Here is a 26132-nt window from a genome sequence, read left to right as displayed (position 1 = left end):
TTTGGTATAAATCTCTCAATTGCTCCCGATACTATTTCTTGGAATTCAAGTCACGTCTGGTCTATGCTTAAATTATTAATTTTGAAGGAATGGAGATTGTCTCTCAAGAAGGCGCCAAGTGAATTTCTGTCAGCTTTTTTGAATAGGTATATTTTTCGTTTATATTTGGAGGATTTGGGAGTTACAATATTCAATCTCGTTATGACAATCCTGTGTTCACTAAGCCCTGTATCCATTTTGATGCTCATTATTAACTCAGGATTATTTTCCACTAAGAGATCAAGTGTGATTTCACAACCGTTTACTATTCGCATGGGATCAGGAAGTAACTGCTCGAAATAATTTTCAGAGAATGCGTTTAGCACAATTTCGGATGATGTTTATGCGTACCTTTGGAATTAAACATGCATTTTCACCAACATATTGAAGGTATATTAAAGTCACCACCAACTATAATCGTATGAGTTGGGTATGTATTTGAAATCAAACAAGTTTTCTTTGAACCTTTCAGCATTTTATTTGAACCTTTCAGCATTTTATTTGAACCTTTCAGCAACTGTATCACCTGAATTGGGAGGTTGGTAAAAGGATCCAATTATTATTTTATTCCAGTTGCCAACAATGACCTCTGCCCACACTAACTCACAGGAAATATCTACTTCAATTTTGCGACCTGACCTATTCAGCGGAACCCCGAAACCCAACCACCCTTGGCACAAGTCGAGGAATCTGCAGCCTACATGGTTGCAAAACTGTCTGAGCCTCTGATTCAGACCCTCCACTTGGCTTTGTACCAGAGGTCCGCAATCTGTCTTGTCAATTATGCTGCAAATGGTGAGCTCTGCTTTCATCTTGTAACCAAGACTGGCAGCCTTTACCACTTCTGTTAGCCCCTTGAAGCTGAATTACTTATGCCTATACACATTACTTTATCTCAAAATATACTCCAGAAGAAAAAAATTACATTTAGAGTTATGTACACTATGTACAATTATCTTGTGATAGAAAGAGAAAATGCTACCTAGCTTCATCATTCTATAAAAGCGTTTATATCTTTGTGAGAGTGGAGATTCTTGTCTCTCCCTATTTTCTCATAGGTTAATCTGTACATCCCAGGGTATGGTATTTTGGAAATTATATGTGGTCCTGAATAGAGTAATTGCCACTTAGTATTTAGTTCACCAAATTTTGTCGATTTAGGGTGTGTCCGTAAAAAGGACTCTCTGACCTTCAAGAAACTGTGAAACGCATTTCCGTTTCTTATTATAAATTTTCCTTCAATACTCGGCCCTGTTTTCTAGTGCAACCATGGTTTGTTTCATTTTGTCTTTTACTGTTATTCCTGTAGTGGGTACCTTTGGCACGGGCAACTCCCACTCATTCATTTGTTTTGTCTGGAACATCAATTCGTTATGTGTGAAATCTGATTAAGAGTGTGGATATTGACAACTTGCATGAAAGTAGTTACATATTCTTCCCATCAGGTGTGTTTGTGAGGGGCATGTGCCCTAATAAACCGGTTAAATTCTTTAAAGACTTGTTCTACTGGGCTACCTTCTGGGTGGGGGAAAAAAAAACTTGCTAATACATGTTTCATGCCCTGTGAGGTCATAAATTGTTTACACTTTTGCCCAAACGAAATATGAAGCATTATCAGTTAGTAGTAACTTTGGTTTACCTACTCTTCTCAAATGGTCTCCCTCAGTTCTTTTTCTGATATTTGTGACTGTTGCATTTTTAATGGCATACATTTTGATACGTTTTGAGAAAGTATTGTGTAGTGCTACTATGTATCTTACTCCTCCTCTACTTCTTGAATACGGACCAGCTATGTCCAGGGATACTATATGTAGAGGGTTTTTTGTGAGTATTGGGTGTAGCTCAGTATATTTTGACAGATTGGACTGGTTTGATTTCTGACATATTGCACACCTTAATACCTGTAGGACTTGCCTTCTCAAACTTGGAAAATAAGAAAGTGTTGCAACTTTTTCAGTACATTTGCCAACTACACACACACACACACACACACACACACACACACACACACACACACACACACACACCACTGACCAGATTTTTCTATGAAACAAAACGCCCTTGTACTCCTGATACCATTTACTTATCCTTCCACCTTCATCTTGCTTGAGGTTTTGCATGATTTTACTCCATCAGTGATTTTGCTGTTGCATAATTTTCATTTGCTTACAAAATGTATGGGAATCAGACTGTTGTGCTGTATCTTGCATTAATAACATTTTGATTTCTGCATCTTGCTCTGCTAATTCACTAAATTCCTCTAAACCTTGTGGTAACCCAGACAAGGCATCTGCAATAACATTCTGAGTTCCTTTACTATAAATGATCTCGAAATTGAATTCTTGTAAATATAGACACCACCTAGCTAATCTACAATGCAATAGTTTACATGTTAAAAGAAATGACAGTGATTGATTCTTACCCCACAAAAAATATTCAAACTTTTTAAATGCCCATATTACAGCTAAACTTTCCAATTCTGACACAGAGTAAGATCTTTCTGTTTCTGATAAAGTGGACTAGCAAAACTGATAACCTAGGGTTCTTCTTTATCTTCTTCTTCTCACATCTGGAACAATCATGGCCCCAGCCCCTGAGATGAAGCAGCTGTTCATACACAAAAATCGTTGGACATGCCAGGGTGGCTAAGGATGTTTGCACTGACTAATGCCTCCTTAATGTTATTTAAGTCCTCCTGACACTTATCATCCCATAACCAAGGCCTTTTTTTTTTTTTTTAAAAAAAAAAAAAACAAGTTGAGTAATCCATCATTACTCATCAGTTGTTACTGTACAAATTTTCGAAAAAAAGGATGCTAGTTCTAAAAAAGCTTTTAGTTGTTTTTTATTCCTTGGAGCTGGACAGTTGCGTATGGCATGAAGTTTTTTCAGATCAGGTAAGACACCTTGTTCTGACACGTCCTAAAAATCTGACTTGCTCCCTACCAAAGCTAGATTTTTTAAATCGGCTGTTACTCCGTAATCTGCAAATTATTGAAGCACATGTTCAATTAGACTGATATGTTGTCACCAAGTGGGTGTGGCTGTTAGCACGTTGTCAACATAAACATTGACTTTGCTAAGCAATTCTGGTCCCAAAACCTTGTCCAATGCAGATATAAACACTCCTGCGCTAATGTTCAGTCCAAACGTTGTGTGTACCATCCTTGCTGTGTGTTTAGATCACACTTTACTGAATGATTTACATAATTATGTTGTTGTCGTGCCTGATTTTCTGTTGTACTCTTGGGTACAGGTCTTTTCTCATAGATTAAGTCGATAGAATCGAGCACTGACAGAAAGCATTCAGTGTCATGCTCTGGCGTTGTGACTAATTTTTCTCTAATGTGCAATGGTAAACGACTTTTCAAAATTGTTAACATGTCTACCTGTGACATTGGGTTCGTCCAGTAGCATGTCTTGTTCAGGTATTTTTCAAAGTATCCACATAGGTTACCGTATTCGCCATTGAATGGCACAGGGTTGAAAACCTCACATCTGAGTCTTTCTTGCACAGCCTCAGACCAGTGTTTGTCGAGGGAAGCTCATTCCAATTGGATATAAGTCCTGCAACGTTCGGCCACTTCAGTTGCCCATAAAAGAATGTCACCTTGCATATATCCCATGACAAATCCAATTTTGTGTGCTTCCATCCAGTTGCGTGGAAATGCATTATGAAAAGCACGGATAACTACTACTGGATTCATTCTTTTACCTTCGGTAGTGAATATGGGAAACTGTCAAGGTCTCAGCAAACCTTTGTCTGCAAAAATAGTGGAATTTTCAGTTGTATTATGTTGTTATTGGAGGTACCTGTAATTCCGGTTGGTAATTGCTCAGGTATTGGAGTTGTGGGTATGTTAATATTTTGTGCTCCACAACTGTCACTGGTACCTGCTGTGGGACTTTTGACAGTTTGTGGATAAATACAAACAGGTTGTGGTTTGTTCTCTGTAGCCTGCGTATTATTTACATGCATGTTTCGAGATCCAGTAATATTTTCTTCTAAAAGATTGCGGAGCCTACATTCCATGGCTTGTACATTAATGTTTACCTTGTTCAGTATTTCATTTTCTTTTTTCTGACTAGCCTTTTCTATTACATCTCTGTATAGCTTACAATCTGTTACTAACTTCTCTGCATGGTATTACTCTTATCTAATGTCCCTACTTCAGCTTGACAAATGATATCCCTCAGATTTTCATTGATTTTCTTTCTCTCCTTTTTAGCACATGGAGTCAACTTGCTACCCTTAAAGTAAGCTCTTCTACAGACAGAGGTACACCTTCATAGTTTTTATTTTGTTTGTTAACGACAGTGTTTACCGTTTTTACTGTCAAACACAACTGGTTTTGTGTGGCTTCAATAAAAGTGTTCACATCTGTGATTTTCTTTATCTGTTGCTCTACTAGATCATGATGGTCATTAAAAGAATCTACCTGCTGTTTTAACTCCATAATATTACTGTTAACTTCAGAAAGCACTTGATGCTTTACTTGTTTTTTCATATCATTCAATTTTTCGTTGATTTCAGTGCGAAAATTTTTGGCTCAGTCATTGAATTTCTGTAAGACCGTGTCTTTCAAATACTTGACTACTCATTTTTGTTCTTGTTTCATTGTATTTAGATCTTGTGTGACAGTATTCAGATTGTGTGTCAAATTATCAATTTGGTACTCATATCTTGTTTCACATCACTGAAATTGGTGTTCATTTGTGTTTCATATTACTGAGATTCGTGTTCATGTTATCAAATTTCATGCTTATGTTAGATAATAACTGTCATAGAAGTGCTTCATTTGTATTACTGTGGTTGCTGTCAGCTGTACCTTCCAAGTTAATGTTTGTGTTGTGAACAAGTGGTGTTTGTAACATGTTGTCAAGCCTGATATTTGTATTGCTCTCCAATGTTTCATTCATGAGCAGTATATCACTCTGGGAGATTTGAGACACTGTCTCATCAATTGTAAACATTGTGTCGTGAACGTTATTCTGCTGTGGAGCGTCGCTATAATTTGTCACGCCTGCGACACTCATCTCTGACCTACTTAAACCTTCTGCAGTAGGCATGCATGGTGTCTGAACTTTCATTGTTCAATTGCGCAATTCTACGCCACCTTGGCCGATTGCGTTTTCACTATTGCTATCATCAATGGACATATATTTTTCTGCCATGTTGTATGAGTATGCAAAAATAAAAATTTCACACAAAGTGTTAAAATTTCATATGCTAATTATTACACTTGATAATTATAATTTACACGATATCAAAGCCTGTTTTACATCTATTATGATGAGCAAAATAGTGTGTCACAATTATTTATGTTTCACTGACAACGCATATCGCGCTGAGAAACTCCTGTAAATTTTCCACCACAAAATTCAAGGAAGGGAATAATGGGGAAAAGGTTTCTGTCTACATCAAAAGAGGCGCTACCAAGAGTAACCATGCTGCGCCGAAAAAAAAAAAAGCTTACTATGAAAAATTTTACATAACCTGTGTCTAATTCTTATTCCTTTCAAAAATTTTTTCCTTACTTTTTGCCTTTTTGCTTTACATGCTCCCCATTGTAGTTCATGCAAACAGAAAATACAAACAATTAGTTTTATGACTAATAACAATGTCATAGAAATTTCTTACTACATCAATAGTTAACAAACCCCACTCACATGTTCTGCTTGTACGAATTTAGGCTATTCGGACTTCTTCTCTTACATTACAATTGTAGATGCAGGCGGCTGACTTCAAGAACACTAGTGCATGACCAAAAATGGAGGAAATCATCCTTACTGGGCCACAGTTCACATGAATAAAAATACTTAATACTGTTGTTAAGTCTTCTCTTATTCACACATCCATAGAATACATAACACTCTTAATACTTCATACTTTAAGCACTACATCTTAATCATCCTTCTACATATGAGAGAGAAAAAACAAAATCATGTACAAAGAAAAATGAATGATTCCCTCCCCCCCCCCAATTTGTCTGTGCCTTACCGCATATTCATAATTAATGTCTTTGCCGACGCTTATGGTCTATCGCTGTTTTTTTATTTTTAAACCTACACAGAGGATACAATCACATTATTTCTTGAATACAGTATTATAATTAGTTGCAGCTGTAGGTTAAGGTAGAAATTTGACCTACACCAAAAATCATTAAACTGAGTTTTGCTTGGCTGAAAAATTTTGTCTTTGCTTGTGAGTGATTTATGAAAACTGAGTTCATTGTAAATTGAGCAATGATATGTAATGCCAATGATTCTGGAACAAATGAATACTGATACAACTGACACACCACACTGAACTGTTTCCATAAGGAATTTGGCAGCTCCCAGTACCAGTAAAGAGGATAAGTACAGGTCCAGGCTAGTCCATAGACACCTGAGGCCAACCCAGTACCCTGATGGAGGATAGCATCAGTCACGCTTTATGTATGATTGAGAGGTTTACTGTCATAATTCTGAGAACTTATATTCCAACAACAGTCTGGCAACATATTACTGATTCCCACACGTGGATTCATTTTTTATGACTATGTTCACTTTTTTATCCATATGTCTACTCACAATACTTCTTTCCACTGAACATGTCAACAGCCAGCTATAAATATTCAAACTGTGAATTTTGTTGCAAGAGGAGTATTAATTGACCATGTCCTGTTTGTGTGGCCACCAACTTGAAACACAAGACTTTATCACCTAATCTTTAGACAATTTGTTTTACGTAAAGCTGTCTTTTGCCTGACGAAGGGTCTCTAGATTATATAGCCTGTTCATCTGTTATCTTCTTTTGTGTGTGTATATGACTGCTACCAACTGGTACTATGTTTTTCTCCCAAGCTTTATTTGGCTGTTGTGTCATCAATAAATAATTCAACTGATAAGGGGTCAGTTGTTTAAAATTTGCAAAAACTGGAGTCTCTCTACAAAACAACTCAAAAAATTTATTTGTTCAGCAATAACTGAATCGTGTCTCACAAGGAGCAATTAAAAATCAAGAGTAAAATGAAAATGGCATACAATTTCTTCATGAAGTGGTAGCATGCATTAAATTATTGCTGCAAATAATGAAAACAACTGACAAAATAATTCCAAGAAAATCATTGTAATCTGTTAAAAACAGGCACTGATAAGAGAGATATATAGTTCCTTATGTAGGAACTAAAAGAAAGAACATAGAAACAATTGGGAAGAAATAAATAAAAATAATTTTCTGTAGGTATTAGAAGCATAACTTGCAGGAAGTTAACTGGAATGTTCATCTGTTGTTGTTGTGGTCTTGAGTCCTGAGACTGGTTTGATACAGCTCTCCATGCTACTCTGTCCTGTGCAAGCTTCTTCATCTCCCAGTACTTACTGCAACCTACATTCTTCTGAATCTGCTTAATGTATTCATCTCTTGGTCTCCCTCTACGATTTTTACCCTCCACGTTGCCCTCCAATGCTAATTTGTGATCCCTTGATGCTTTGTAACAACAACGACGTTGTACTATTTTACATATAAATATTATATTTTTTTTCCATCTGATTTTTCGTTAAACTTGAGTAATTGATGTTCTGATTTCAATTCTTTTTTGTTTCATGCCATTATGTTAAGGAAACTGTAAACAATTTTCAATGTGAATATTAATGTTTATGTCAAATGTCAAGCAATATTGTAATAGAATTGAGATGTAACAAATGTTGAAACTATTGTAAGATGTTTAAAATTGTAACTGTGCGTCTGGTCCACATGTAGGCAATGTGTTAGAATATGTAGAATGCAAAACCTCAGGTGAATACCCTGTCTGTAAGGGAGCGGTAAAAGGTGGATGGCAGGCGAGCGCGGGAAAATGCACATGGGCGCTGCACGGCACAACGGGCTCAGCAGTAGTAGTTGGAGTTTGGCATTGGTCTGAGCAACACGTTCTGGAGCGAGGAGGCTCTCCTGGAAGACGTAGTTTCATTCAGCCTCGGGTATGCTGTTCCAACGCCCATACAGCATGGCAAAATTCCACAGGCACTAAAGGGAAAAGTATTGCGATGCTATGAAGAAATAAAGTGCCGATACGTCAAGAGCCATAGCTGTGGTTGTATGTGTGCTTTGTGCCTCGCCATCTCGCCGCCTGCCAACCGCCGCATCGATATGAACAGGTTGAAACTTTTAGTACTGTATTCGTATGGACCAGTGTTACTTTTGCTCCGTACTGTTCAATAACAACTTAAATTTTACCAGAACTTTCCTATCATTTAATTATCCTCACAACTAACCTAGATAGGGTCCTTTCCAAATGTTGTGCAATCCGGGTGTCCCGAAATGAAAAAAATAAATTTTGTATTAATAATAATTACTTGCAGACCTAACTATGTTAGAATGGAGTTTAAAGAACTGTTTTGTTAATGAACCAGTAAATGAATAACGAAGGTCTGATAAAGTTGGAGGATAACTTTAATATTGATTAAGTAATGAAGTTTAATTATTTCGAGACAGATATAAAGGTATTTAAATGAGTAGGAAATAAGATAAAGAGAGTAGTAACTCATATATTGGAAATCTTGAGCGCATAATGGTGTCAGTAATAATGGTCCCCCCCCCCCCCCCTTTTTTTTTATTCATTTGAATTTTGAAGTGTTTTGAATTGATTTGACCAGCAAAAGTTAAAGTCAATATAAAAGCCAAAATTTATCAGTGTTTTATCTTTATTAAAATTGACATTTTGTTTGTGGCTTGAAATTACTATTTCTAGCGTAACCTATGCCCGATTTTAATCAGATCAATAGACAGTACGAAGTTTTGTAGTATACATTATAGTGTAGTGTTATGTATTTATGGTTTTTCCATATCAGTACAGAACGTGAAACTATCAGTTCAATAGATTTTCTGGTTCTAAAATTTACTATATTATGCAGTGTTACTACTTGTTGGTTTGCATGTTTATACACCAACTTGTACAGGAAAGAAACTCAGTTAATGCCTAATTAGGCTGGCGACCGTATTATTAACAAATTGGTAGCATCTTCTGTGTTGTTTCTCGTCCGTCCTGACGTGTAGTTGCATTTCGGACTTGCTTGACGTATCATTGTTATTACAGAGTGGGTGTAAGTCTGATTTGCCACCATTCAGGTACACGCGGTCAATATCTATACAAAAATCCTGTCTCGTAAGGTGAACCCCACTCACCATAGTACAGGCTTTAATGAGTATTGTGTGCCAAACGCGCACGTTACAGCCTCAGGACATGTCCTACCAACTGGTCCCTTCTTCTTGTCAATTTGTGCCACAAACTCCTCTTCTCCCCAATTCTATTCAATACCTCCTCATTAGTTATGTGATCTACCCATCTAATCTTCAGCATTCTTCTGTAGCACCACATTCTGAAAGCTTTTATTCTCTTCTTGTCCAAACTATTTATCGTCCATGTTTCACTTCCATACATCGCTACACTCCATACAAATACTTTCAGAAACGACTTGCTGACACTTAAATCAATACTCGATGTTAACAAATTTCTCTCCTTCAGAAACGCTTTCCTTCCCATTGCCAGTATACATTTTATATCCTCTCTACTTCGACCATCATCAGTTATTTAGCTCCCCAAATAGCAAAATTCCTTTACTACTTTAAGTGTCTCATTCCCTAATCTAATACCCTCAACATCACCCGACTTAGTTCGACTACATTCCATTATCCTCGTTTTGCTTTTGTTGATGTTCATCTTATATCCTCCCTTCAAGACACCATCCATTCCGTTCAACTGCTCTTCCAAGTCCTTTGCTGTCTCTGACAGAATAACAATGTCATCGGCGAACCTCAAAGATTTTATTTCTTCTCCATGGATTTTAATACCTACTCTGTATTTTTCTTTGGTTTCTTTTGTTTCCTTTACTGCTTGCACAATATACAGATTGAATAACATCGGGGAGAGGCTACAACCCTGCCTCACTCCCTTCCCAACCGCTGCTTCCCTTTCATGCCCCTTGACAGTTACAACTGCTATTTGGTTTCTGTACAAATTGTAAATAGTCTTTCGTTCCCTGTATTTTACCCCTGCCACCTTCAGAATCTGAAAGAGAGTATTCCAGTCAACATTGTCAAAAGCTTTCTCTAAGTCTACAAATGCTAGAAACGTAGGTTTGCCTTTCCTTAATCTAGGTTCTAAGATAAGCCGTAGGGTCAGTATTGCCTCACGTGTTCCAATATTGCTATGGAATCCAAACTGATCTTCCCCCACGTCGGCTTCTACTAGTTTTTCCATTCGTCTGTAAAGAATTCGTGTTAGTATTTTGCAGCTGTGGCTTATTAAACTGATAGTTCGGTAATTTTCACATCTGTCAACACCTGCTTTCTTTGGGATTGGAATTATTATATTCTTCTTGAAGTCTGATGGTATTTCGCCTGTCTCATCTTGGTCACTAGATGGTAGAGTTTTGTCAGGGCTGGCTCTCCCAAGGCCATCAGCAGTTCTAAAGGAACATTGTCTACTCCCGGGGCCTTGTTTCGACTAAGGTCTTTCAGTGCTCTGTCAAACTCTTCACGCAGTATCTTATCTCCCATTTCGTCTTCATCTACATTCTCTTCCATTTCCATAATATTGTCCTCAAGTTCGTCGCCCTTGTATAGACCCTCTATATACTCCTTCCACCTTTCTGCTTTCCCTTCTTTGCTTAGAACTGGGTTTCCATCTGAGCTCTTGATATTCATACAAGTGGTTCTCTTTTCTCCAATTGTCTCTTTAATTTTCCTGTAGGCAGTATCTATCTTACCCATAGTGAGATAAGCCTCTACATCCTTACATTTGTCCTCTAGCCATCCCTGCTTAGCCATTTTGCACTTCCTGTCGATCTCATTTTTGAGACGTTTGTATTCCTTTTTGCCTGCTTCATTTACTGCGTTTTTATATTTTCTCCTTTCATCAATTAAATTCAATATTTCTTCTGTTGCCCAAGGATTTCTACTACCCTTCGTCTTTTTACCTACTTGATCCTCTGCTGCCTTCACTACTTTATCCCTCAGAGCTACCCATTCTTCTTCTACTGTATTTTTTCCCCCCAATTTCTGTCAATTGTTCCCTTATGCTCTCCCTGAAACTCTGTACAACCTCTGGTTTTATCAGTTTGTCCAGGTCCCATCTCCTTAAATTCCCACCTTTTTGGAGTTTCTTCAGTTTTAATCTACAGCTCATAACCAATAGACTGTGGTCAGAGTCCACATCTGCCCCTGGAAATGTCTTACAATTTAATACTTGGTTCCCAAATCTCTGTCTTACCATTATATAATCTATCTGATACCTTCTAGTATTTCCAGGATTCTTCCATGTGTACAACCTTCTTTTATGATTCTTGAACCACGTGTTAGCTATGATTAAGTTATGCTCTGCGCAAAATTCTACCAGACGGCTTCCACTTTCATTTATTTCCCCCAATCCATATTCACCTACTATGTTTCCTTCTCTCCCTTTTCCTACTCTCAAATTCCAGTCACCCATGACTATTAAATTTTCGTCTCCCTTCTCTACCTGAATAATTTCTTTCATCTCATCATACATTTCATCAATTTCTTCATCATCTGCAGAGCTAGTTGGCATATAAACTTGTACTACTGTAGTAGGTGTGAGCTTCGTGTCTATCTTGGCCACAATAATGTGTTCACTATGCTGTTTGTAGTAGCTTACCCGCTCTCCTATTTTTTTATTCATTATTAAACCTACTCCTGCATTACCTCTATTTGATTTTGTATTTATAACCCTGTATTCACCTGACCAAAAGTCTAGTTCCTCCTGCTAGCGAACTTCGCTAGTTCCCACTATATATAACGTTAATCTATCCATTTCCCTTTTTAAGTTTTCTAACCTACCTGCCCGATTAAGGGATTTGACATTCCACACTCCGATCTGCGGAATTCCAGTTTTCTTTCTCCTGATAACGCCGTCCTCTTGAGTAGTCCCTGCCTGGAGATCCGAATGGGGGACTATTTTACCTCCGGAATATTTTATCCGAGAGGATGCCATCAACATTTAACCATACAGTAAAGCTGCATGCCCTCAGGAAAAATTACGGCTGTAGTTTCCCCTTGCTTTTAGCCGTTCGCAGTACCAGTACAGCAAGGCCATTTTGGTTAATGTTACAAGGCCAGGTCAGTCAATCATCCAGACTGTTGCACCTGCAACTACTGAAAAGGCTGCTGCCCCTCTTCAGGAACCACACGTTTGTCTGGCCTCTCAACAGATACCCCTCCGTTGTGGTTGCACCTACGGCACGGCTATCTGTATCGTAGAGGCACGCAAGCCTCCCCACCAATGGCAAGGTCCATGGTTCATGTTCATCTACTTCTTTCAAAAGCTCTAAAAGGAGGATGCTGGCCTACTAATTATACAAAGAGAGACCTAAGAATGTGTTACTTAAGAATAAGCAAGAAAATAGTAACGGGTTCCTCAAAAATGTGAAGAAGGTGCAAAGCTACGGAAGGGATGGAAAAAAAAATGTTAGTAAGAAATGGTAGTAACTTGTAAAAAAGGAAAGAAGTAGTTGAAAGGTTTCATCAGAAGATGCTGGGGGAAGGGGGGGGGGGGGGGGGTGTACTGAAGAGGGAAGTAAAAAAGTCAGAACTGGAAGATATCATGACAATAAGCAATGTAAGTGAGTAGAATACCAAATAAGCTAGAAAGCACGATCTCCTTCAAGGAACTCAGAGGCACTACAGAAAGAGTTCACAGGAAATTAGTCCAGATCTAATAGTTTTCAGTGCAACATGAATGAAGCATATCATTAGACTACAACTCCTAATGGCAACTTCCCAGTTTGCAGAGTTGCCAAGTCATGGTGTTTGATAAGGGGTCTAAAACATCCAATTCAAGTGCTGTTTGTTTTATTCCATATCATCTGCAGCTTTGATTGCGTGATTCAGAGCTACCTTAAATTTCAGGAAGGCAGTCAGGAAAAAGGGGAGCAGATAATGGCACATTTGTAAGGAATGGGCAGAAAGAAGGGGAAGAATGTGGCTCTGCTATTTGGTTATTTACAGGTGGATCACTATTACTATTATCCAATATGTGGAACACATTTAGAAAAAAAAAATCCATCGGCACCTGACCAAATGAATATTTACTTAATATTTCACATACCATGTGTTGATTATCCTGCACACAATCGTGAAGGCTTCCTCTAAAATCACAATATTTGGGAGTTCTTGCACAGACAAACGTATGTCCCCATAATCTGGAGCCTGGAAAAAAAAGAAAAACTTTTGTAACACATACATTGTCGAACACTTAAAAAACAATGAAACATGAATGTCCAATGTCAGCAGATTATCTACAGAACACTACACAAGTGATCTGTTACTTTAATGCTTATCAGTTAGTGACTCAGTCAAATGTGACGGCAAACATTCACAAAAATTTTTAGCTAAAAAACAATAATGCTGTGACATTTGATATGGACATCAGTGAACTGAATTATGATGATATAAAGGAATTTCTATTTCAATTCAGCAAAGAATGGGGACATGTGGTGGCTTACTGTTTCCAATAAGATTGGTGCACAGTGTCCAAATAATTACATCCAAAATCGCTTAATATTTTCTTATTAACTGAAAAATATACAACAGTGTAAATAGTAATCTCTCTGATGGTTGAAGATGTTGAGCCTGACAATCCTGTTAGTGCTTTTCTCTGTAGTTATCATTTCATTCTTTAACTTCTCTGAGCTCCTTTATACTTTATGTCATGTTATGCTGTATATATACATATTACAGTTATCTAACCTGAGCAGTACATTCAAGAAATTTCACTCTCAGTAACTAAAAGCCTCTGTGCATCTGAGAGAGGGAAAACAGTTGCACAAACTTCACACTAACCAGTATATATAATCTATTATTATTTCAAAAGATTCTAAGAATTTAACAGTAAACAAGTTGCACCCATCCATATTTAGTATCACAATTTACACATTGAGATGCAGTTTGATGATTCAAAATATTTATAGGTGGATACTGATGAAAATGCACTGAGATCCCATATTCAAGACCCTGTCGGCATATGTGTAGTGTACTCAGTTGGCATTGGAAGCTGCCTTGCTGATTCATAAGGGACCCAGTCATGTTACCACTTATTCACTGATGCTGAGTCACAATCCTTGTTTCATTGTAACTCATCGAATCACCAGTAGAAATATAGTGTTCGGTGATAGTGGACTTATTGGCTTGGAGGAGGTGAGTATGACACTGATTTTCCACAATGTGATCCTGAACAGTGTGCATCATTTGCCATACATAAGATTTGCTGCATTTACATGGAATCCTGTGAACAGCTGCCTTGTGGAATTCTAAGTCATCTTTGGCAGATCCCAAAAGTGAGAGATTTTGAAAGGAGGATTAAAAATTACTTTAACCTTTTGTCTTCTTAAAATTCTGCCTATTTTTGCAGAAGCATTTCCAGTATACAGTAGACAAGCAGTCATTCTGAAGGCCCCATCCTCTTTCTTGTTCTGTTTGTAGGTGTTCCAGTTCTGTTAGCAGATTATCGGAATTTGAGACCGTTTGGGCTCGGTGGATTAAGGACTTCAGAATACCCACTGCACCGGACGGTGGAAACTAGTAGCTTGTAAATACAGGTCTGTATGAGTGGGCTTTTGAAACATGGAATGTTGAAGTGTTCCATCGCTTTTATGTTGCACAAAAACATCTATAAGTGGCAATCAATCTTCTCTCTCCATCTCCCTAGTAAATTTTATGTTTTCATTTATGGAGTTCAGATGTTTAAGGAGCTCTCAGAGACAGCTCAAATGATGATGTTAAATTATGAAAGTGTCATCAATGTATCACCAATATACAGTTGGTTTAAAATAGATGAGGTGATGGCTTGCCCCTCAAAAATTCCATAAAAAGCTTGGCCACCAGGCAAGGCAAAGGAATCCTCATGGTGACAGTCAGACTTTTTGAAAAGCTCTCTTATAAATAAAATGTATGTCAGGGAGACTTTGCTCTAACAACACTGTAACATTAGCCCCAAAGCTATTGCAGATGAAATGTAGTGAGTCCACCAGAGGCACATTTGTAAAAAGTGAAACTTTCCAGCTAAAGTGACTTACATCTGTTGACAAAATCAGTATAATTTCTTACATGATGTGGATACTAGCCTACAATGGAACTGAGTGAAGACTCCAAAACTGGCCACAATAGGATGTAGAGCTGCATCTTCTTTGTGGATCTTGGCCTATTCTAGGTCGAACTAAACTATTTGGTCTCAAATGTCTTAATAACGTTCAATTGTAGAGAACTGCCAGACAGAAGTTCTGCTGTTTTTCTCATCACTTTTCAATCTTGCGATATGTTGATCACTTACCAAAATATTTATCTTATTGATAATAGTCCTCCCACAGTGAGCACAGTACCATTATGTTTATCCACTTTGAGTGTCACTGTACCCATGTCCACTCTTAAGTTAAGGAGGGCTGTCCCCTCCAAAGGTGAAACGCCACCCTTCAGTTTTGTGGCTCTTGCCAACACACGGCAAGACTATATCAAAAGTTGGTCAATCTTTGCAGTCAGTTCACTTTGACCTGTGTCACACCAATCACGCAGTCCTCAGACAATGAAGACAGTCTTGCTGCCACTTCTAAGTGCAAATAATATACTTACATGTTGACAAAGACGGAATCTGATTCACATCAACTGAAATGAATTCTCTGTCATATGAGCACTACACTCACTCTGCTAATCATGTAATTTGCAGCAGCAGTATTAATAAGAAGCACAATTTTAACAAATTTTAGAATATTGCCCTTGCCTCTGCAACTTAATAAAGCCATCAGTGATCAGTAATTTCGCTCTTCTTCCACGTATTGGACCTTTGAATAGACTGCATCAATTCTTCATCATATATTTGCTAGATGTAAAATTTAAAACTTTCCCAGGGTACAGATTGTTCCATGAAATTCTCGGCAAACTGCTGGATGTTTGCAACTTGCTGCCATGATATCCTGATGCAGAGTCATATCACCATTTTCAAGTGAATTCTCACATTTAAGGCCCCCACCCCCCGGAACATACATGATGTACCGAGTTGGCATTGTGCATGCGGTTCTTGAGCACATGTGCTCTTGCTGCAAGTCTGTTGTTTGCTGCACTGGGCATCCTCTTAGGTGAGCTCAAGCAGTAAAATCTTACAACAATGCTGGCTGAATACAGCACAAAGTTTTTTTAAGAGAGGATTCCATGCAGAATTTGACTGGAAGCCACTGTTCTGACTGATGAGAGTCATATTTCCACTGACTCATTCATGATGGAGCACCAAACATTTGATTTGTGGACCACAATTTTTGTGTCATTGCATTTCATCAAATAACCAATAGAAATATAGTGTTTTTTTTGCTTAATAACTTACAAAAATCATAAAAAAATAATTTTATCATTTATTAGTGTTTGTAGACCTCATCGTGAAGAAGCAGCCTTCAGGAATGTAAACTGACTCGGATAATCACAAAGAAAGAGAAACAGAAATAAAACCTGTACAGGGTATTAACAATAAGATGTCACTTCATTGCTGCACGATACTGTATCCACGAGTGAATGGCACTATTGGTCAGGAGATCCCATCTGGAGTTGTTCAGCTGCCTTGTGCAAGTCTTTTTGACACATCTCTGGTGACTACTGCATTGAGTTCATGCATAAATAAGCTGATAGATAAAATTATCATAAAAGCTGCTACCTGCTTTCAGGTATACTAAAAAGATGCTGTTCATCTATTACCGTGAGCTTAACAGGTATGTGAAAACCTTGTGTATGTAAAGAAACAACAGTTACTTGTACATTGTAAAAATTCAAATAATATATACTTCTTTCTTGACTAATCTTACTCATTATTTTCAAGATTGTTGCCAGATGAGCTGTAAAGGGCCACACCTCTTTTGAGGGAACCATCCCAGTATTTGCCTTAAATGATTTAGAGAAATTGTGGAAATCCTAAATCCTTATAGTCAGATGGGATTTGAACTGTCATCCTCCCGAATATGTGTCCAGTGTCTTACCACTGTACCACAACACTGAGTATGGCAGTGTGGCAATTCAACTGACTATACAGGTTGTCAGTTGTTGTACCAACATAGAAAGGCTAACAGTAACAGCATAGATGGTACATGATGCGGTGACGATCACCTTTGCTTTGATAATGAATGACTGTGACTGGACTGCTGTAGATGCTATTGGTGGGATGTATTGAAAAGTCTTACACTTTGCCGTCCGTATACAGAAGAATGTATCCGTGAAGTATAGGTCTGGGTCTGGGAGATATAATTGGGAATTGCACAGATTGTGAGAGTGCCAGAATGTGAGGAGTGGGATTTTGGGTACAGGATATACCTCAATGCAGGGCAAGCAAAAAGGTAACCAATGTTCTTGTAAAGCATGTGGTCGAGCTTTAAAGGCATAGATGATATAGGGTGACAAGTGGAGTGTTTCTGAATAAAGTCATGGCAGTTGGCTGTTAAAATATTATTTATTGCTGAGATTGCAATTTCAATATATGGTCATCGTCAAGCAATGTAAGATAATGGGACCCACTCCACAGCATAAAGTTGCCATGCTGGAGCCTAACTCCCAGCAGTGTAAAAACAACATGAGGTGGTACAAGTCTATCCACTGTTCCGTATACCATGTTACCATGAATGAAAAAGCTTATAAAATAAAGATGAACAGCTGACATGACAGTAAGAACAATGTCCACTATAAACATTAAAATCCAAATCTCGAGTAGAAGTAAAAATCTCACAGTGTATGTAAAAGTGGATAGATTTATACCATCACATGTATTTAGTTTTATACTGCTGGGAACTATGTTACAGCATGCCACAACTTTATGTTGTTGAGTAGGTACCATTATCCCACAATACTTGACAGCAAAAATGTTGAAATTGAAATTGCAATAAATAATATTTTAAAAGCCTAAAGAGGCAATGACTCCATTCAAAAATTTCACTAAGGCTGTGCACCCACTCATCATCAAGAGGAGTTTTTGTTAGTGACTGGATTGGTGATGGATGAGACAGAAATGGTGTAGAATGCTTCTTTGTCAACTTGATATACAGGTATATTCTGTCTGTGTAGATCTAATGAGGGTATCACCATATTTTACTAACACCTAGTTGCCTCTACAGACATGACACCCATGAATTATTTAAATGTAGAGAAAGATATTTTTAATGTGAACTGAGGACAGCTGTCAAAATAGAGATACTGTTGGTGATTGGTGTGTTTGACATTGATAAAATTATTTACTGTACCATCATATAGGTGAAGATAAATATCCAGGAAGGTTCCATAAGGTAGCATTCCATGGCAACAAGGTGGTGGGCATGGGGGATCATGAAGAGATTATGTATTGGGACACAACATTTACAAGATGCGCTTTAAGTTCAGGTCTCAAATTTCTTTTCCTACCTGAGGACTAAAGTTCATTAGCATCTCAGTGAGATATGTGGTGGTGCTGCCATGAATGTGAAGAATGTGTGTTCATGGATGTGGCACTTCGAAAAAGGCTGAATGTCGTGTGATAACAAACCAAAAAACTCTTAGCTTCAAAACACCACACTAACAACTTGGTCAAATGAGTGGAGAAAGCTGTTTTGGTGGAGTGCTGATTGTGTGTGGAATGTATTGCCTACAAAGTTGGAATTTCTGCGGGATATATAAACACAATCCTGCACGATACCTGAAAATATGGAAAGTGTACTCCAGGTGGGTGGCAAAAATGCTGACAGATGACTTAAAGGTTGTGTGCATGTTAAATTGCTGGGCAATGATGACAAGATGGTGGCAATGATGGGATTTTCTTTTCAACAACTGTGGCAATGTATGAGAAGTGGACACCATTTTTCAATCCTGAACAAAGCACCAGTCAGTTCAAAAAAATGGTTCAAATGGCTCTGAGCACTATGGGACTCAACTGCTGTGGTCATCAGTCCCCTAGAACTTAGAACTACTTAAACCTAACTAACCTAAGGACATCACACATCCATGCCCGAGGCAGGATTCGAACCTGCGACCGTAGCTGTCGCACGGTTCCGGACTGCGCGCCTAGAACCGCGAGACCACCGCGGCCGGCACCAGTCAGCTCAGTCTAAGCACATGGACTCACTTCCACCAAAAAGTTGCAGCCAAGGGCCAGTCCTGAATAGCAATGATGTAATCTTTGCTCTCTGTGTTGAAAAGGGCACAGTGGTGACAGGTGCAAACTACTAAAATGATTTTAAGAACAAGCTCCTTCCAGCATAGTGACAGAAACAGCTAGAAAAGGCTGCACATGTACTTTTTCACCAAGCCAATGCAGAGCACATCAGGCAAATGCAACATAGGAGTTTCCATATAAATACAACTTTGAAGTAGTTTCTCATGCTCCTTGCTCATCTGACATGACTCCTAGTAAATCTGGCCGTAGTGAATCTGGCAGTAGTGAATCTGGCAGTCTCCAATGATGAAAGACAAACTCCACAGTTACGCATTTTCCACTTGTGCTGCTATGATCCACTGGACAATACAAATTTCTAATAAAAGCGTTCTTAGCAGTCATGGTATCATGGTGTCAACAATGTGAAAATTGTATATGGCTTCAGAAAAATTGCTTAAGAAGAGACAGAAGTTTCGAATATTTTGTGTGACTATTTGTGAAAAAGAAAATTGCACCTCATACACTGATAAGCAAGTAATTTGGTGGTGATACTGCAAGAACTGTGGGAATATGGAGGAGGAAGTGATTAATGCTATAGATGTAGGAACAGAGACTCGATAATTGGATTATGTCAGGCATCATTAACAGTGGCTCTTTGTGTGTGGTATCAGGTTTAGTGGTGCTCTTTAAGCAGGTACACATTGGTTGTTGGTTGTACATAGGTCCACAATCGGAGGTAACAGATTTCGGGATGACTTAGTTTTATGGTGGATATTTGGGAAGAGATAACAGTGATATGGCTTGGAAGTGGAGGAGTCAGAAAGCTGGTGGAAACATATTACCCATGCAGTCACTGTGGGGGACTTCTCAATGATAATGGCAACAATGACGTTAACAATAATAGTAATAATATGAAGACCACTCCATAGCTATTATGCTGGACTTACTAGAATGGTGTTTGGAGAGGAAAGGAAAAGCCACGTTGGAAATAAGGAATTTTTGGAAGACTATAAAGGGTGGCTGGGTGGAAGAATTATGGTTGGAGTGAGAATGGAACTGAATAAGAGATGTTTCAACATGTACTTTGGATTGGTTGAGGTGTTTAGCGTGGACGGCAAAGAAATGTTTCTGCTTGGAAGAAGAGTGAAGGACAGGAGGTTTTTGACTATTCAAGTAAGGATAAAGTTAGGCTTAGACCAAGAGAAGATGCCTTTTGAGAAGGGTGAGACTTCTGAACAAATCAGGTTTTCACGCATATGTTTAGCCAGGAGAAAATAAACATACACTACCGACACAATATTTTTGTAGTGTTCTATGTCATGAAATGTGAAATTCTGCAAGCCAACATGTGCTGAATGCAGAAATAGGTGGAAAATGTGCAGGCACGTGTAAGCAGAAGTATGACACAAATGCAACTGCTGTTGTTTTAAATGAGTAAAACAAAACACATAAAATAAAACATATGCTGATGACAGTATTTTGCATGGAAGAGTGTTTGATGTTTTATAGGAACTGACACAAGCTTTTATGGGTATGGGAGCCAGTATTTTGTTTGGAAGAGTATTTGACGTTTTATAGGACATGAAATGTGAGGGCCACAGCAGGGCAGCAAGGACAGGTCAAACAAATTATGACAGTAATGTTTCATGTGAATTATCTACAGTTTCACACAAAAAGTAAAAGTAAGTCTTAAATAATCGCACCCATACACTCCCAACCTCACACCTGATCACCACACAATTAACTATCCAACATCCTTTAACATGGCATAAAATTGCTCAGATTTTCTAAAACAAGCAATTATAACACATAGGCAAAAAAATCTACTCACCAAGCAACAGGAGACTGGCAAGGGAGACTAACTGGACAGGGTAGGAAGGAAAGATTGATTGTTGGTGACTACACAGTACAAGATTTGAAAACCTGAGAGCTTAAAGGTGGAAGGTAGGTTAGTAATCAAGAAAGAGATTACTAACAAAACATCATACACGAGTTAATAAGAGCGGTAAACTAAGAGATTATATGTGATAAAGGTGATTGGGGGTGGGGGGAGTCAGGTCAGAAAATGAAAGATACAGGAAACTAAAAGGGAGTAAAGAAAGTAATAGTTACTGTGAAGAAATGAAGAGACTAAACAAATTAACGTGAATTAAGGTGCGATGGGCAGTGAGAATGAAGGACATGTTGTAATACCAGTTCTCTCTTACAGAGTTCTGAGAAACTAGTGTCTGGTGAAAGAATCCAGATGGCACATATGGTGAAACAAGAAACGAGGTCACGTCTGTCATGTTGTAGAGCACACACTACAACAGGATACTGTGTGTTGCCAATATACAACCTCTATGCCCATTCATCCTAACTGATATCTTGGAGGTAACCATGCCGATGTAAAAGGCTGAGCAGTGTTTACGTAACAGCTCATATACAAAGAGTGTCGTTTCACAGGTGGCTCCCACTTTGATAGTACAGGGTGAGACAGAAAGAACTCCCTGATTTGAAAGGCATCATGCAGCGTGCAACCACAGAGTAGAGGGATGGGGGTGCTCTTTAATAGGTGCATTTGTGCCATTTTCAGTGTACGCCATGACATGATCATGGTGCTTTTGTCATTGAGCAGTTTATTCAAAATGGTGGATCGCCATTAACTACTCAACGTGTCCTCCACAGTCAATTCACGCTCTGGCGACGGGATCCTGTTCCTGATAAGGAAACCATTTATTCATGGATTCTGAATTTTCAAGAGATTGGTTCTGCATTCAAATATAAACCCTTAGATTGATGGCGGCTACAGGCCTGGAAAACGTTGCTGCAGTGATATATTCATTTCAACAATCACCTTGACGTTCTGCAAGAAAGCGTGCATTACCCACACTATCATCTGATAGAGGCATGAGAAGAATATTGCATCAAGATTTTAAAATGCACCCCTACATGATTGTGTTGATTCAACAACTGTGTGGAAGTGATTACGAAGTCAGTACAACACTGTGTCAAAATATGTTTTGGGAACGTTCACCGAGAAGATGTGATTTTTTCATACAAGGCACTTTTCCATTTGTCAGGTGCAGTAATCAAGCAAACTTGCAGGTACTGGTCTGAAAACAACCCCCAGGAACTCCATCAATGACCACTCCATACTCCCAAAGTAACAGTGTGGTGTGCTGTTTTTAATTCTGGTGTGATTGGTCTGTATTTCTTTGAAGAAAATGGTGAGATTGTTACTGTAAACAGCAGTCAGTACTGTGCCCTGCTCCGTGACTTCCTACGGCAAAAACTAGGTGAACTGTTTAATGATCTTGACCTTGAGAATGTGTGGTTCCAACAAGATGGTGCTATAGCATACATAGTGTGTCAATCACATGCACTGGAGAGGGAAATGTTTCCTGGACATGCCATTTCTTTGCGTGGTGATATTGGGGGACCATTACGTTCGCCACACTTCACACACTGTGACTTTTTTTTGTCTATCCCAGGTCCAAGGTGCACCAACATTACCTTCAAACTATAGAGGCCCTCAAGGAAATGATAACTAAAGAAGTTGAATCATGCTCTATATTACCTGTAGAGTAATGAACAATTTCACACAACAGCTCAACCAATAGATCAAGAATGGAGGCAGCCATTTGAGTGATGTATTGTTTGAAACAAATTAATATTGTTTTCTTGTGTTTGTAGAAATAAAAATGTCCTACCTTATTTGGTTTAGTTTTTCTTAACTTCCTTAAAAGGGGGTTCTTTCTGCTGCACCCTGTGTATGTTTTTCCAGTTACACTTACAGCTTTCCATTCTTATTAACTCATGAACTATGTTTCGGCAGTAATTTCTGTCTCGCATATACCGTATTTCCACTTTTAAGCTCTCAGATTTTCTAATCTCTTTTGGTGCAGTCTCCAACAGTCTTCTTTCCTTCTCATCCCATCTGGTAAGTCTCCCCTGACCTGAGGTTCTGGATGACTTTACTGAACTCTCTCCAATTCATAAACATCACTAGTCCTTTTCCTTCAACCCTCTTCCTTCCCCTTCAAACCTTTATGCCAGAAGGAGCCACTGCCTCCATAAGCTTGCAAATTTAAATAACTTTATGTTTGTTTTCCCTTGCTGCTGCTGCTTCTGCTTTTTTATCTGTCCAGTTACATTACATTTTAAAAAACTGATTATTTTCATTGATATATATTAGTCGATAAAATGTGGTGCAATGTGAGCCATGTGCCACAAGCATGCACACATTGGAAGGTCCTCCTGCCGGAACAAAGAAATCATGTGTCATAGGGCTCTGTCCTATGTGAAGGCGACTGAAAGACCTCATCCCCTCTGTGTGGCTGGAAGGAGGTATGTCATGACTAAATTATTTACTTTACTAGACACAGCTTATTGTTTGTAAATTCCAGCCACTATCTCCCATCTACATATGATTTTGTATCTCAACAGTGAGATGAGAGCATGGGGAGGAATCACATACTGAACTATTTGATTATCGTGACATGCCTCCTTGGCAGCTACATCCACCATTTTGTTTCCCTTAATACCAACCTGGACTGGTACCCAGCAAGAAGAAATCTCCTTCCTCAGGACTTTCTAGGTGAGGAGGACGTTCTGGATATTCTGAGCTACTTTATCTGATATGTACAAGTACTGTAAATAGTTATGGGCACTCAGAGAGTCAAGACAGATGAGGAATTCGGCAGTTGCAACACATCTCTTTTGGTCCAGTGACCTCAAGATCACATATAATTCTGTATTGAACACAGTGAATTCTTGAGGCAATCTGATCTTGAGGGCATGATCGGGGAAAACAACAGAGCAACTAATGGAGTCTGTTATTTTAGATCCATCTGTGAATACAGCTACATAGTTGGGGTGCTCATTTAAAATGTCAAGAAATATGGAAGAGTGCAGCTTCTCCGGTACTGAACTAAATCTAAAATTACTCTTGGCCTTTGCAGCTAGCATGGTAACAGATGATCCCAACCCTGGATTTGGGTTTGTACTTTCCCTACACCACGCAATTCCAGAAAATGCTGTATGCAGATCCCAAACAGCCTTGTTGCTTCTGTATGCTTCGATAAAAGGCATTCCACAGCTGGATGAGCAACAGTATGGTATGCTGACAAATTGGGAACAGTGAGGGAGGACGTTCTATGCTAACGCACCATGAGGAGTTGCCTCTGCACAGTCAGAGGCAGTTCCACAGCCTCAGCACAGAGAATAGGTATGGGGCTGGTCCTGCATGCATCTGTGGCCAGCCTGATCCTCTCATGGTGGATAGCATCAATGATTTTGAGGTAAGAAGGCCCCATGGACACACACACTGCGCACACAGTGTCTAGCAATGATCACACAAAAGCCCTACATAACTGGAGCAGAGTCAATCTGTTCATTATCCATGACCTGTGGCCTAAGGTTCCTTATGATATTGAGTGCTTTCCGGGCCCTTGTCTTCAGGTCCATTACGTGTGGTAGCTAAAACAGTTTGGAATAAAGAATGAGGTCCAGAAACCTCACAGAGTTCTTAAAATGCAGACTGGTGCCCCTCATATGCAAGCTAGGTAATTTAAAAATTTGTTGAGAATGGACACACTTATCTGCAGAAAATTTAGAACCAGTCTAGGCAATCAACTCCTCCAACTTTTCACTGTAAGTTGTAATTGATGACTCATTGCTGCAGTGCTGGAGGAGGAACAGAAAAGCATAAAATCATCCACTAATAAGGACCACTGCAGAAGATGCCTTACCATAGACATTGTACTGCTTATGACTACAGCAAAGAAGGTAACACTTGAAACTCTTCCCTGGGGAACACGATTCTGTGTTTCAAAATTATATGACAGTACATCACCAACTAGGTATCTCAAAAGAGTTTTGATAAAGAGGACTGAACGAACGCGGGGATATGACCACGAAAGCCTCACTGGTGGAGCTGTCCTAGAATACTGTGCCCCAAGTAGCATTGTACAGCAGACAAACTTAAAACAAAATATTCCTATAAGGGTTTTCCTTCATAGCTTATTAAAGCAACACTCTAGTAACTACTGGGACATGTTTGGTCCTTTCCTGATTTGAGGAAGGGTACCAAAACTGCCTAACTCCTTGAACTGGAGAACTGTTCTGTCCACCATATCAAATTAAAAAAATTCGAAGTGTATTTCATGTGATTGTATTTGAAAGTTTTGCAACATGCTGTATAAGATTTGGTTGTGACTGGGTGCAGTACCCACAAGCCTCAAACAGTGCTGAATTCAGCTGCCACATGGAGAAAGAGCAACTGTATGACTCAGAATTGATGGATGTGAAGCCCAACTCAACCTTTTCTGTGGTCACATGGTATTGGGGAAACTCTGGATCCTGGCTGCCAGTAGCAGTAGTCATTATAAAATGCTCTGCCATTGTCTGGATGATGTCTGTGGGTGTTGTTTGGAGGCACAACTACTTCAGCATCTCTGCTACAAGTAACCGATTTCTTTTGCCAGAAATCCTCTTGATGGATTCCCATACTTTTACAGCAAGTGAAACTATGGTAGGATTCAGGAAAATGTGCCATGACCTTTTCTTGCTCTCCACAATTATATATCAAGCTTCGGCTCTCACTACTCGAAGGCTGTGAGGTTTTCTGCTGCTGGGTAGCACTTAAACCATTGCAGAGCTGCACATCTGACCAGGATAGCTGAGCTACCTACATCAAGTTACAGGTGGACTGACAACTTCCGGATAGATAGTCAGAAGCATGGTGGATCACACTTGTAGCTTAGTATACCCATTTTTCGACATTGTCTCTTAGTTCAAACACAGCCAGGTAGCAGAACTTCATTAAGTTAACTCTGCTGATCATGCACATGGGTGGCTTCCTTTCAAGGATTGCTCTTTCTGGCAGGTGGATCCAGGATAGGGAGTGGTCACTGGAATGAAGGTTATCAGCAACTTCTCACTGAACATAATTTGTGATGGCTGGGG

At 38.9% G+C, this 26132-nt stretch overlaps 1 protein-coding gene across 1 annotated transcript in view; it reads right to left on the bottom strand.

Annotated features, from left to right (window-relative positions):
- The window catches only part of LOC126483621 (trafficking protein particle complex subunit 13), a 215589-nt gene that overhangs the window by 37229 nt on the left and 152228 nt on the right, over positions 1 to 26132 (bottom strand). Inside the window, exon 8 of the mRNA XM_050106665.1 lies at positions 13146 to 13246. Within this exon, the coding sequence (XP_049962622.1) occupies positions 13146 to 13246 (101 nt within the window). The remainder of the gene's footprint in view (positions 1 to 13145; positions 13247 to 26132) is intronic.

The sequence above is a fragment of the Schistocerca serialis genome, chromosome 6 (assembly GCF_023864345.2).
Source record: "Schistocerca serialis cubense isolate TAMUIC-IGC-003099 chromosome 6, iqSchSeri2.2, whole genome shotgun sequence".
Classification (NCBI taxonomy): Eukaryota; Metazoa; Arthropoda; class Insecta; order Orthoptera; family Acrididae; genus Schistocerca; species Schistocerca serialis.
This window is presented reverse-complemented; position numbering and strand designations above follow the sequence as displayed.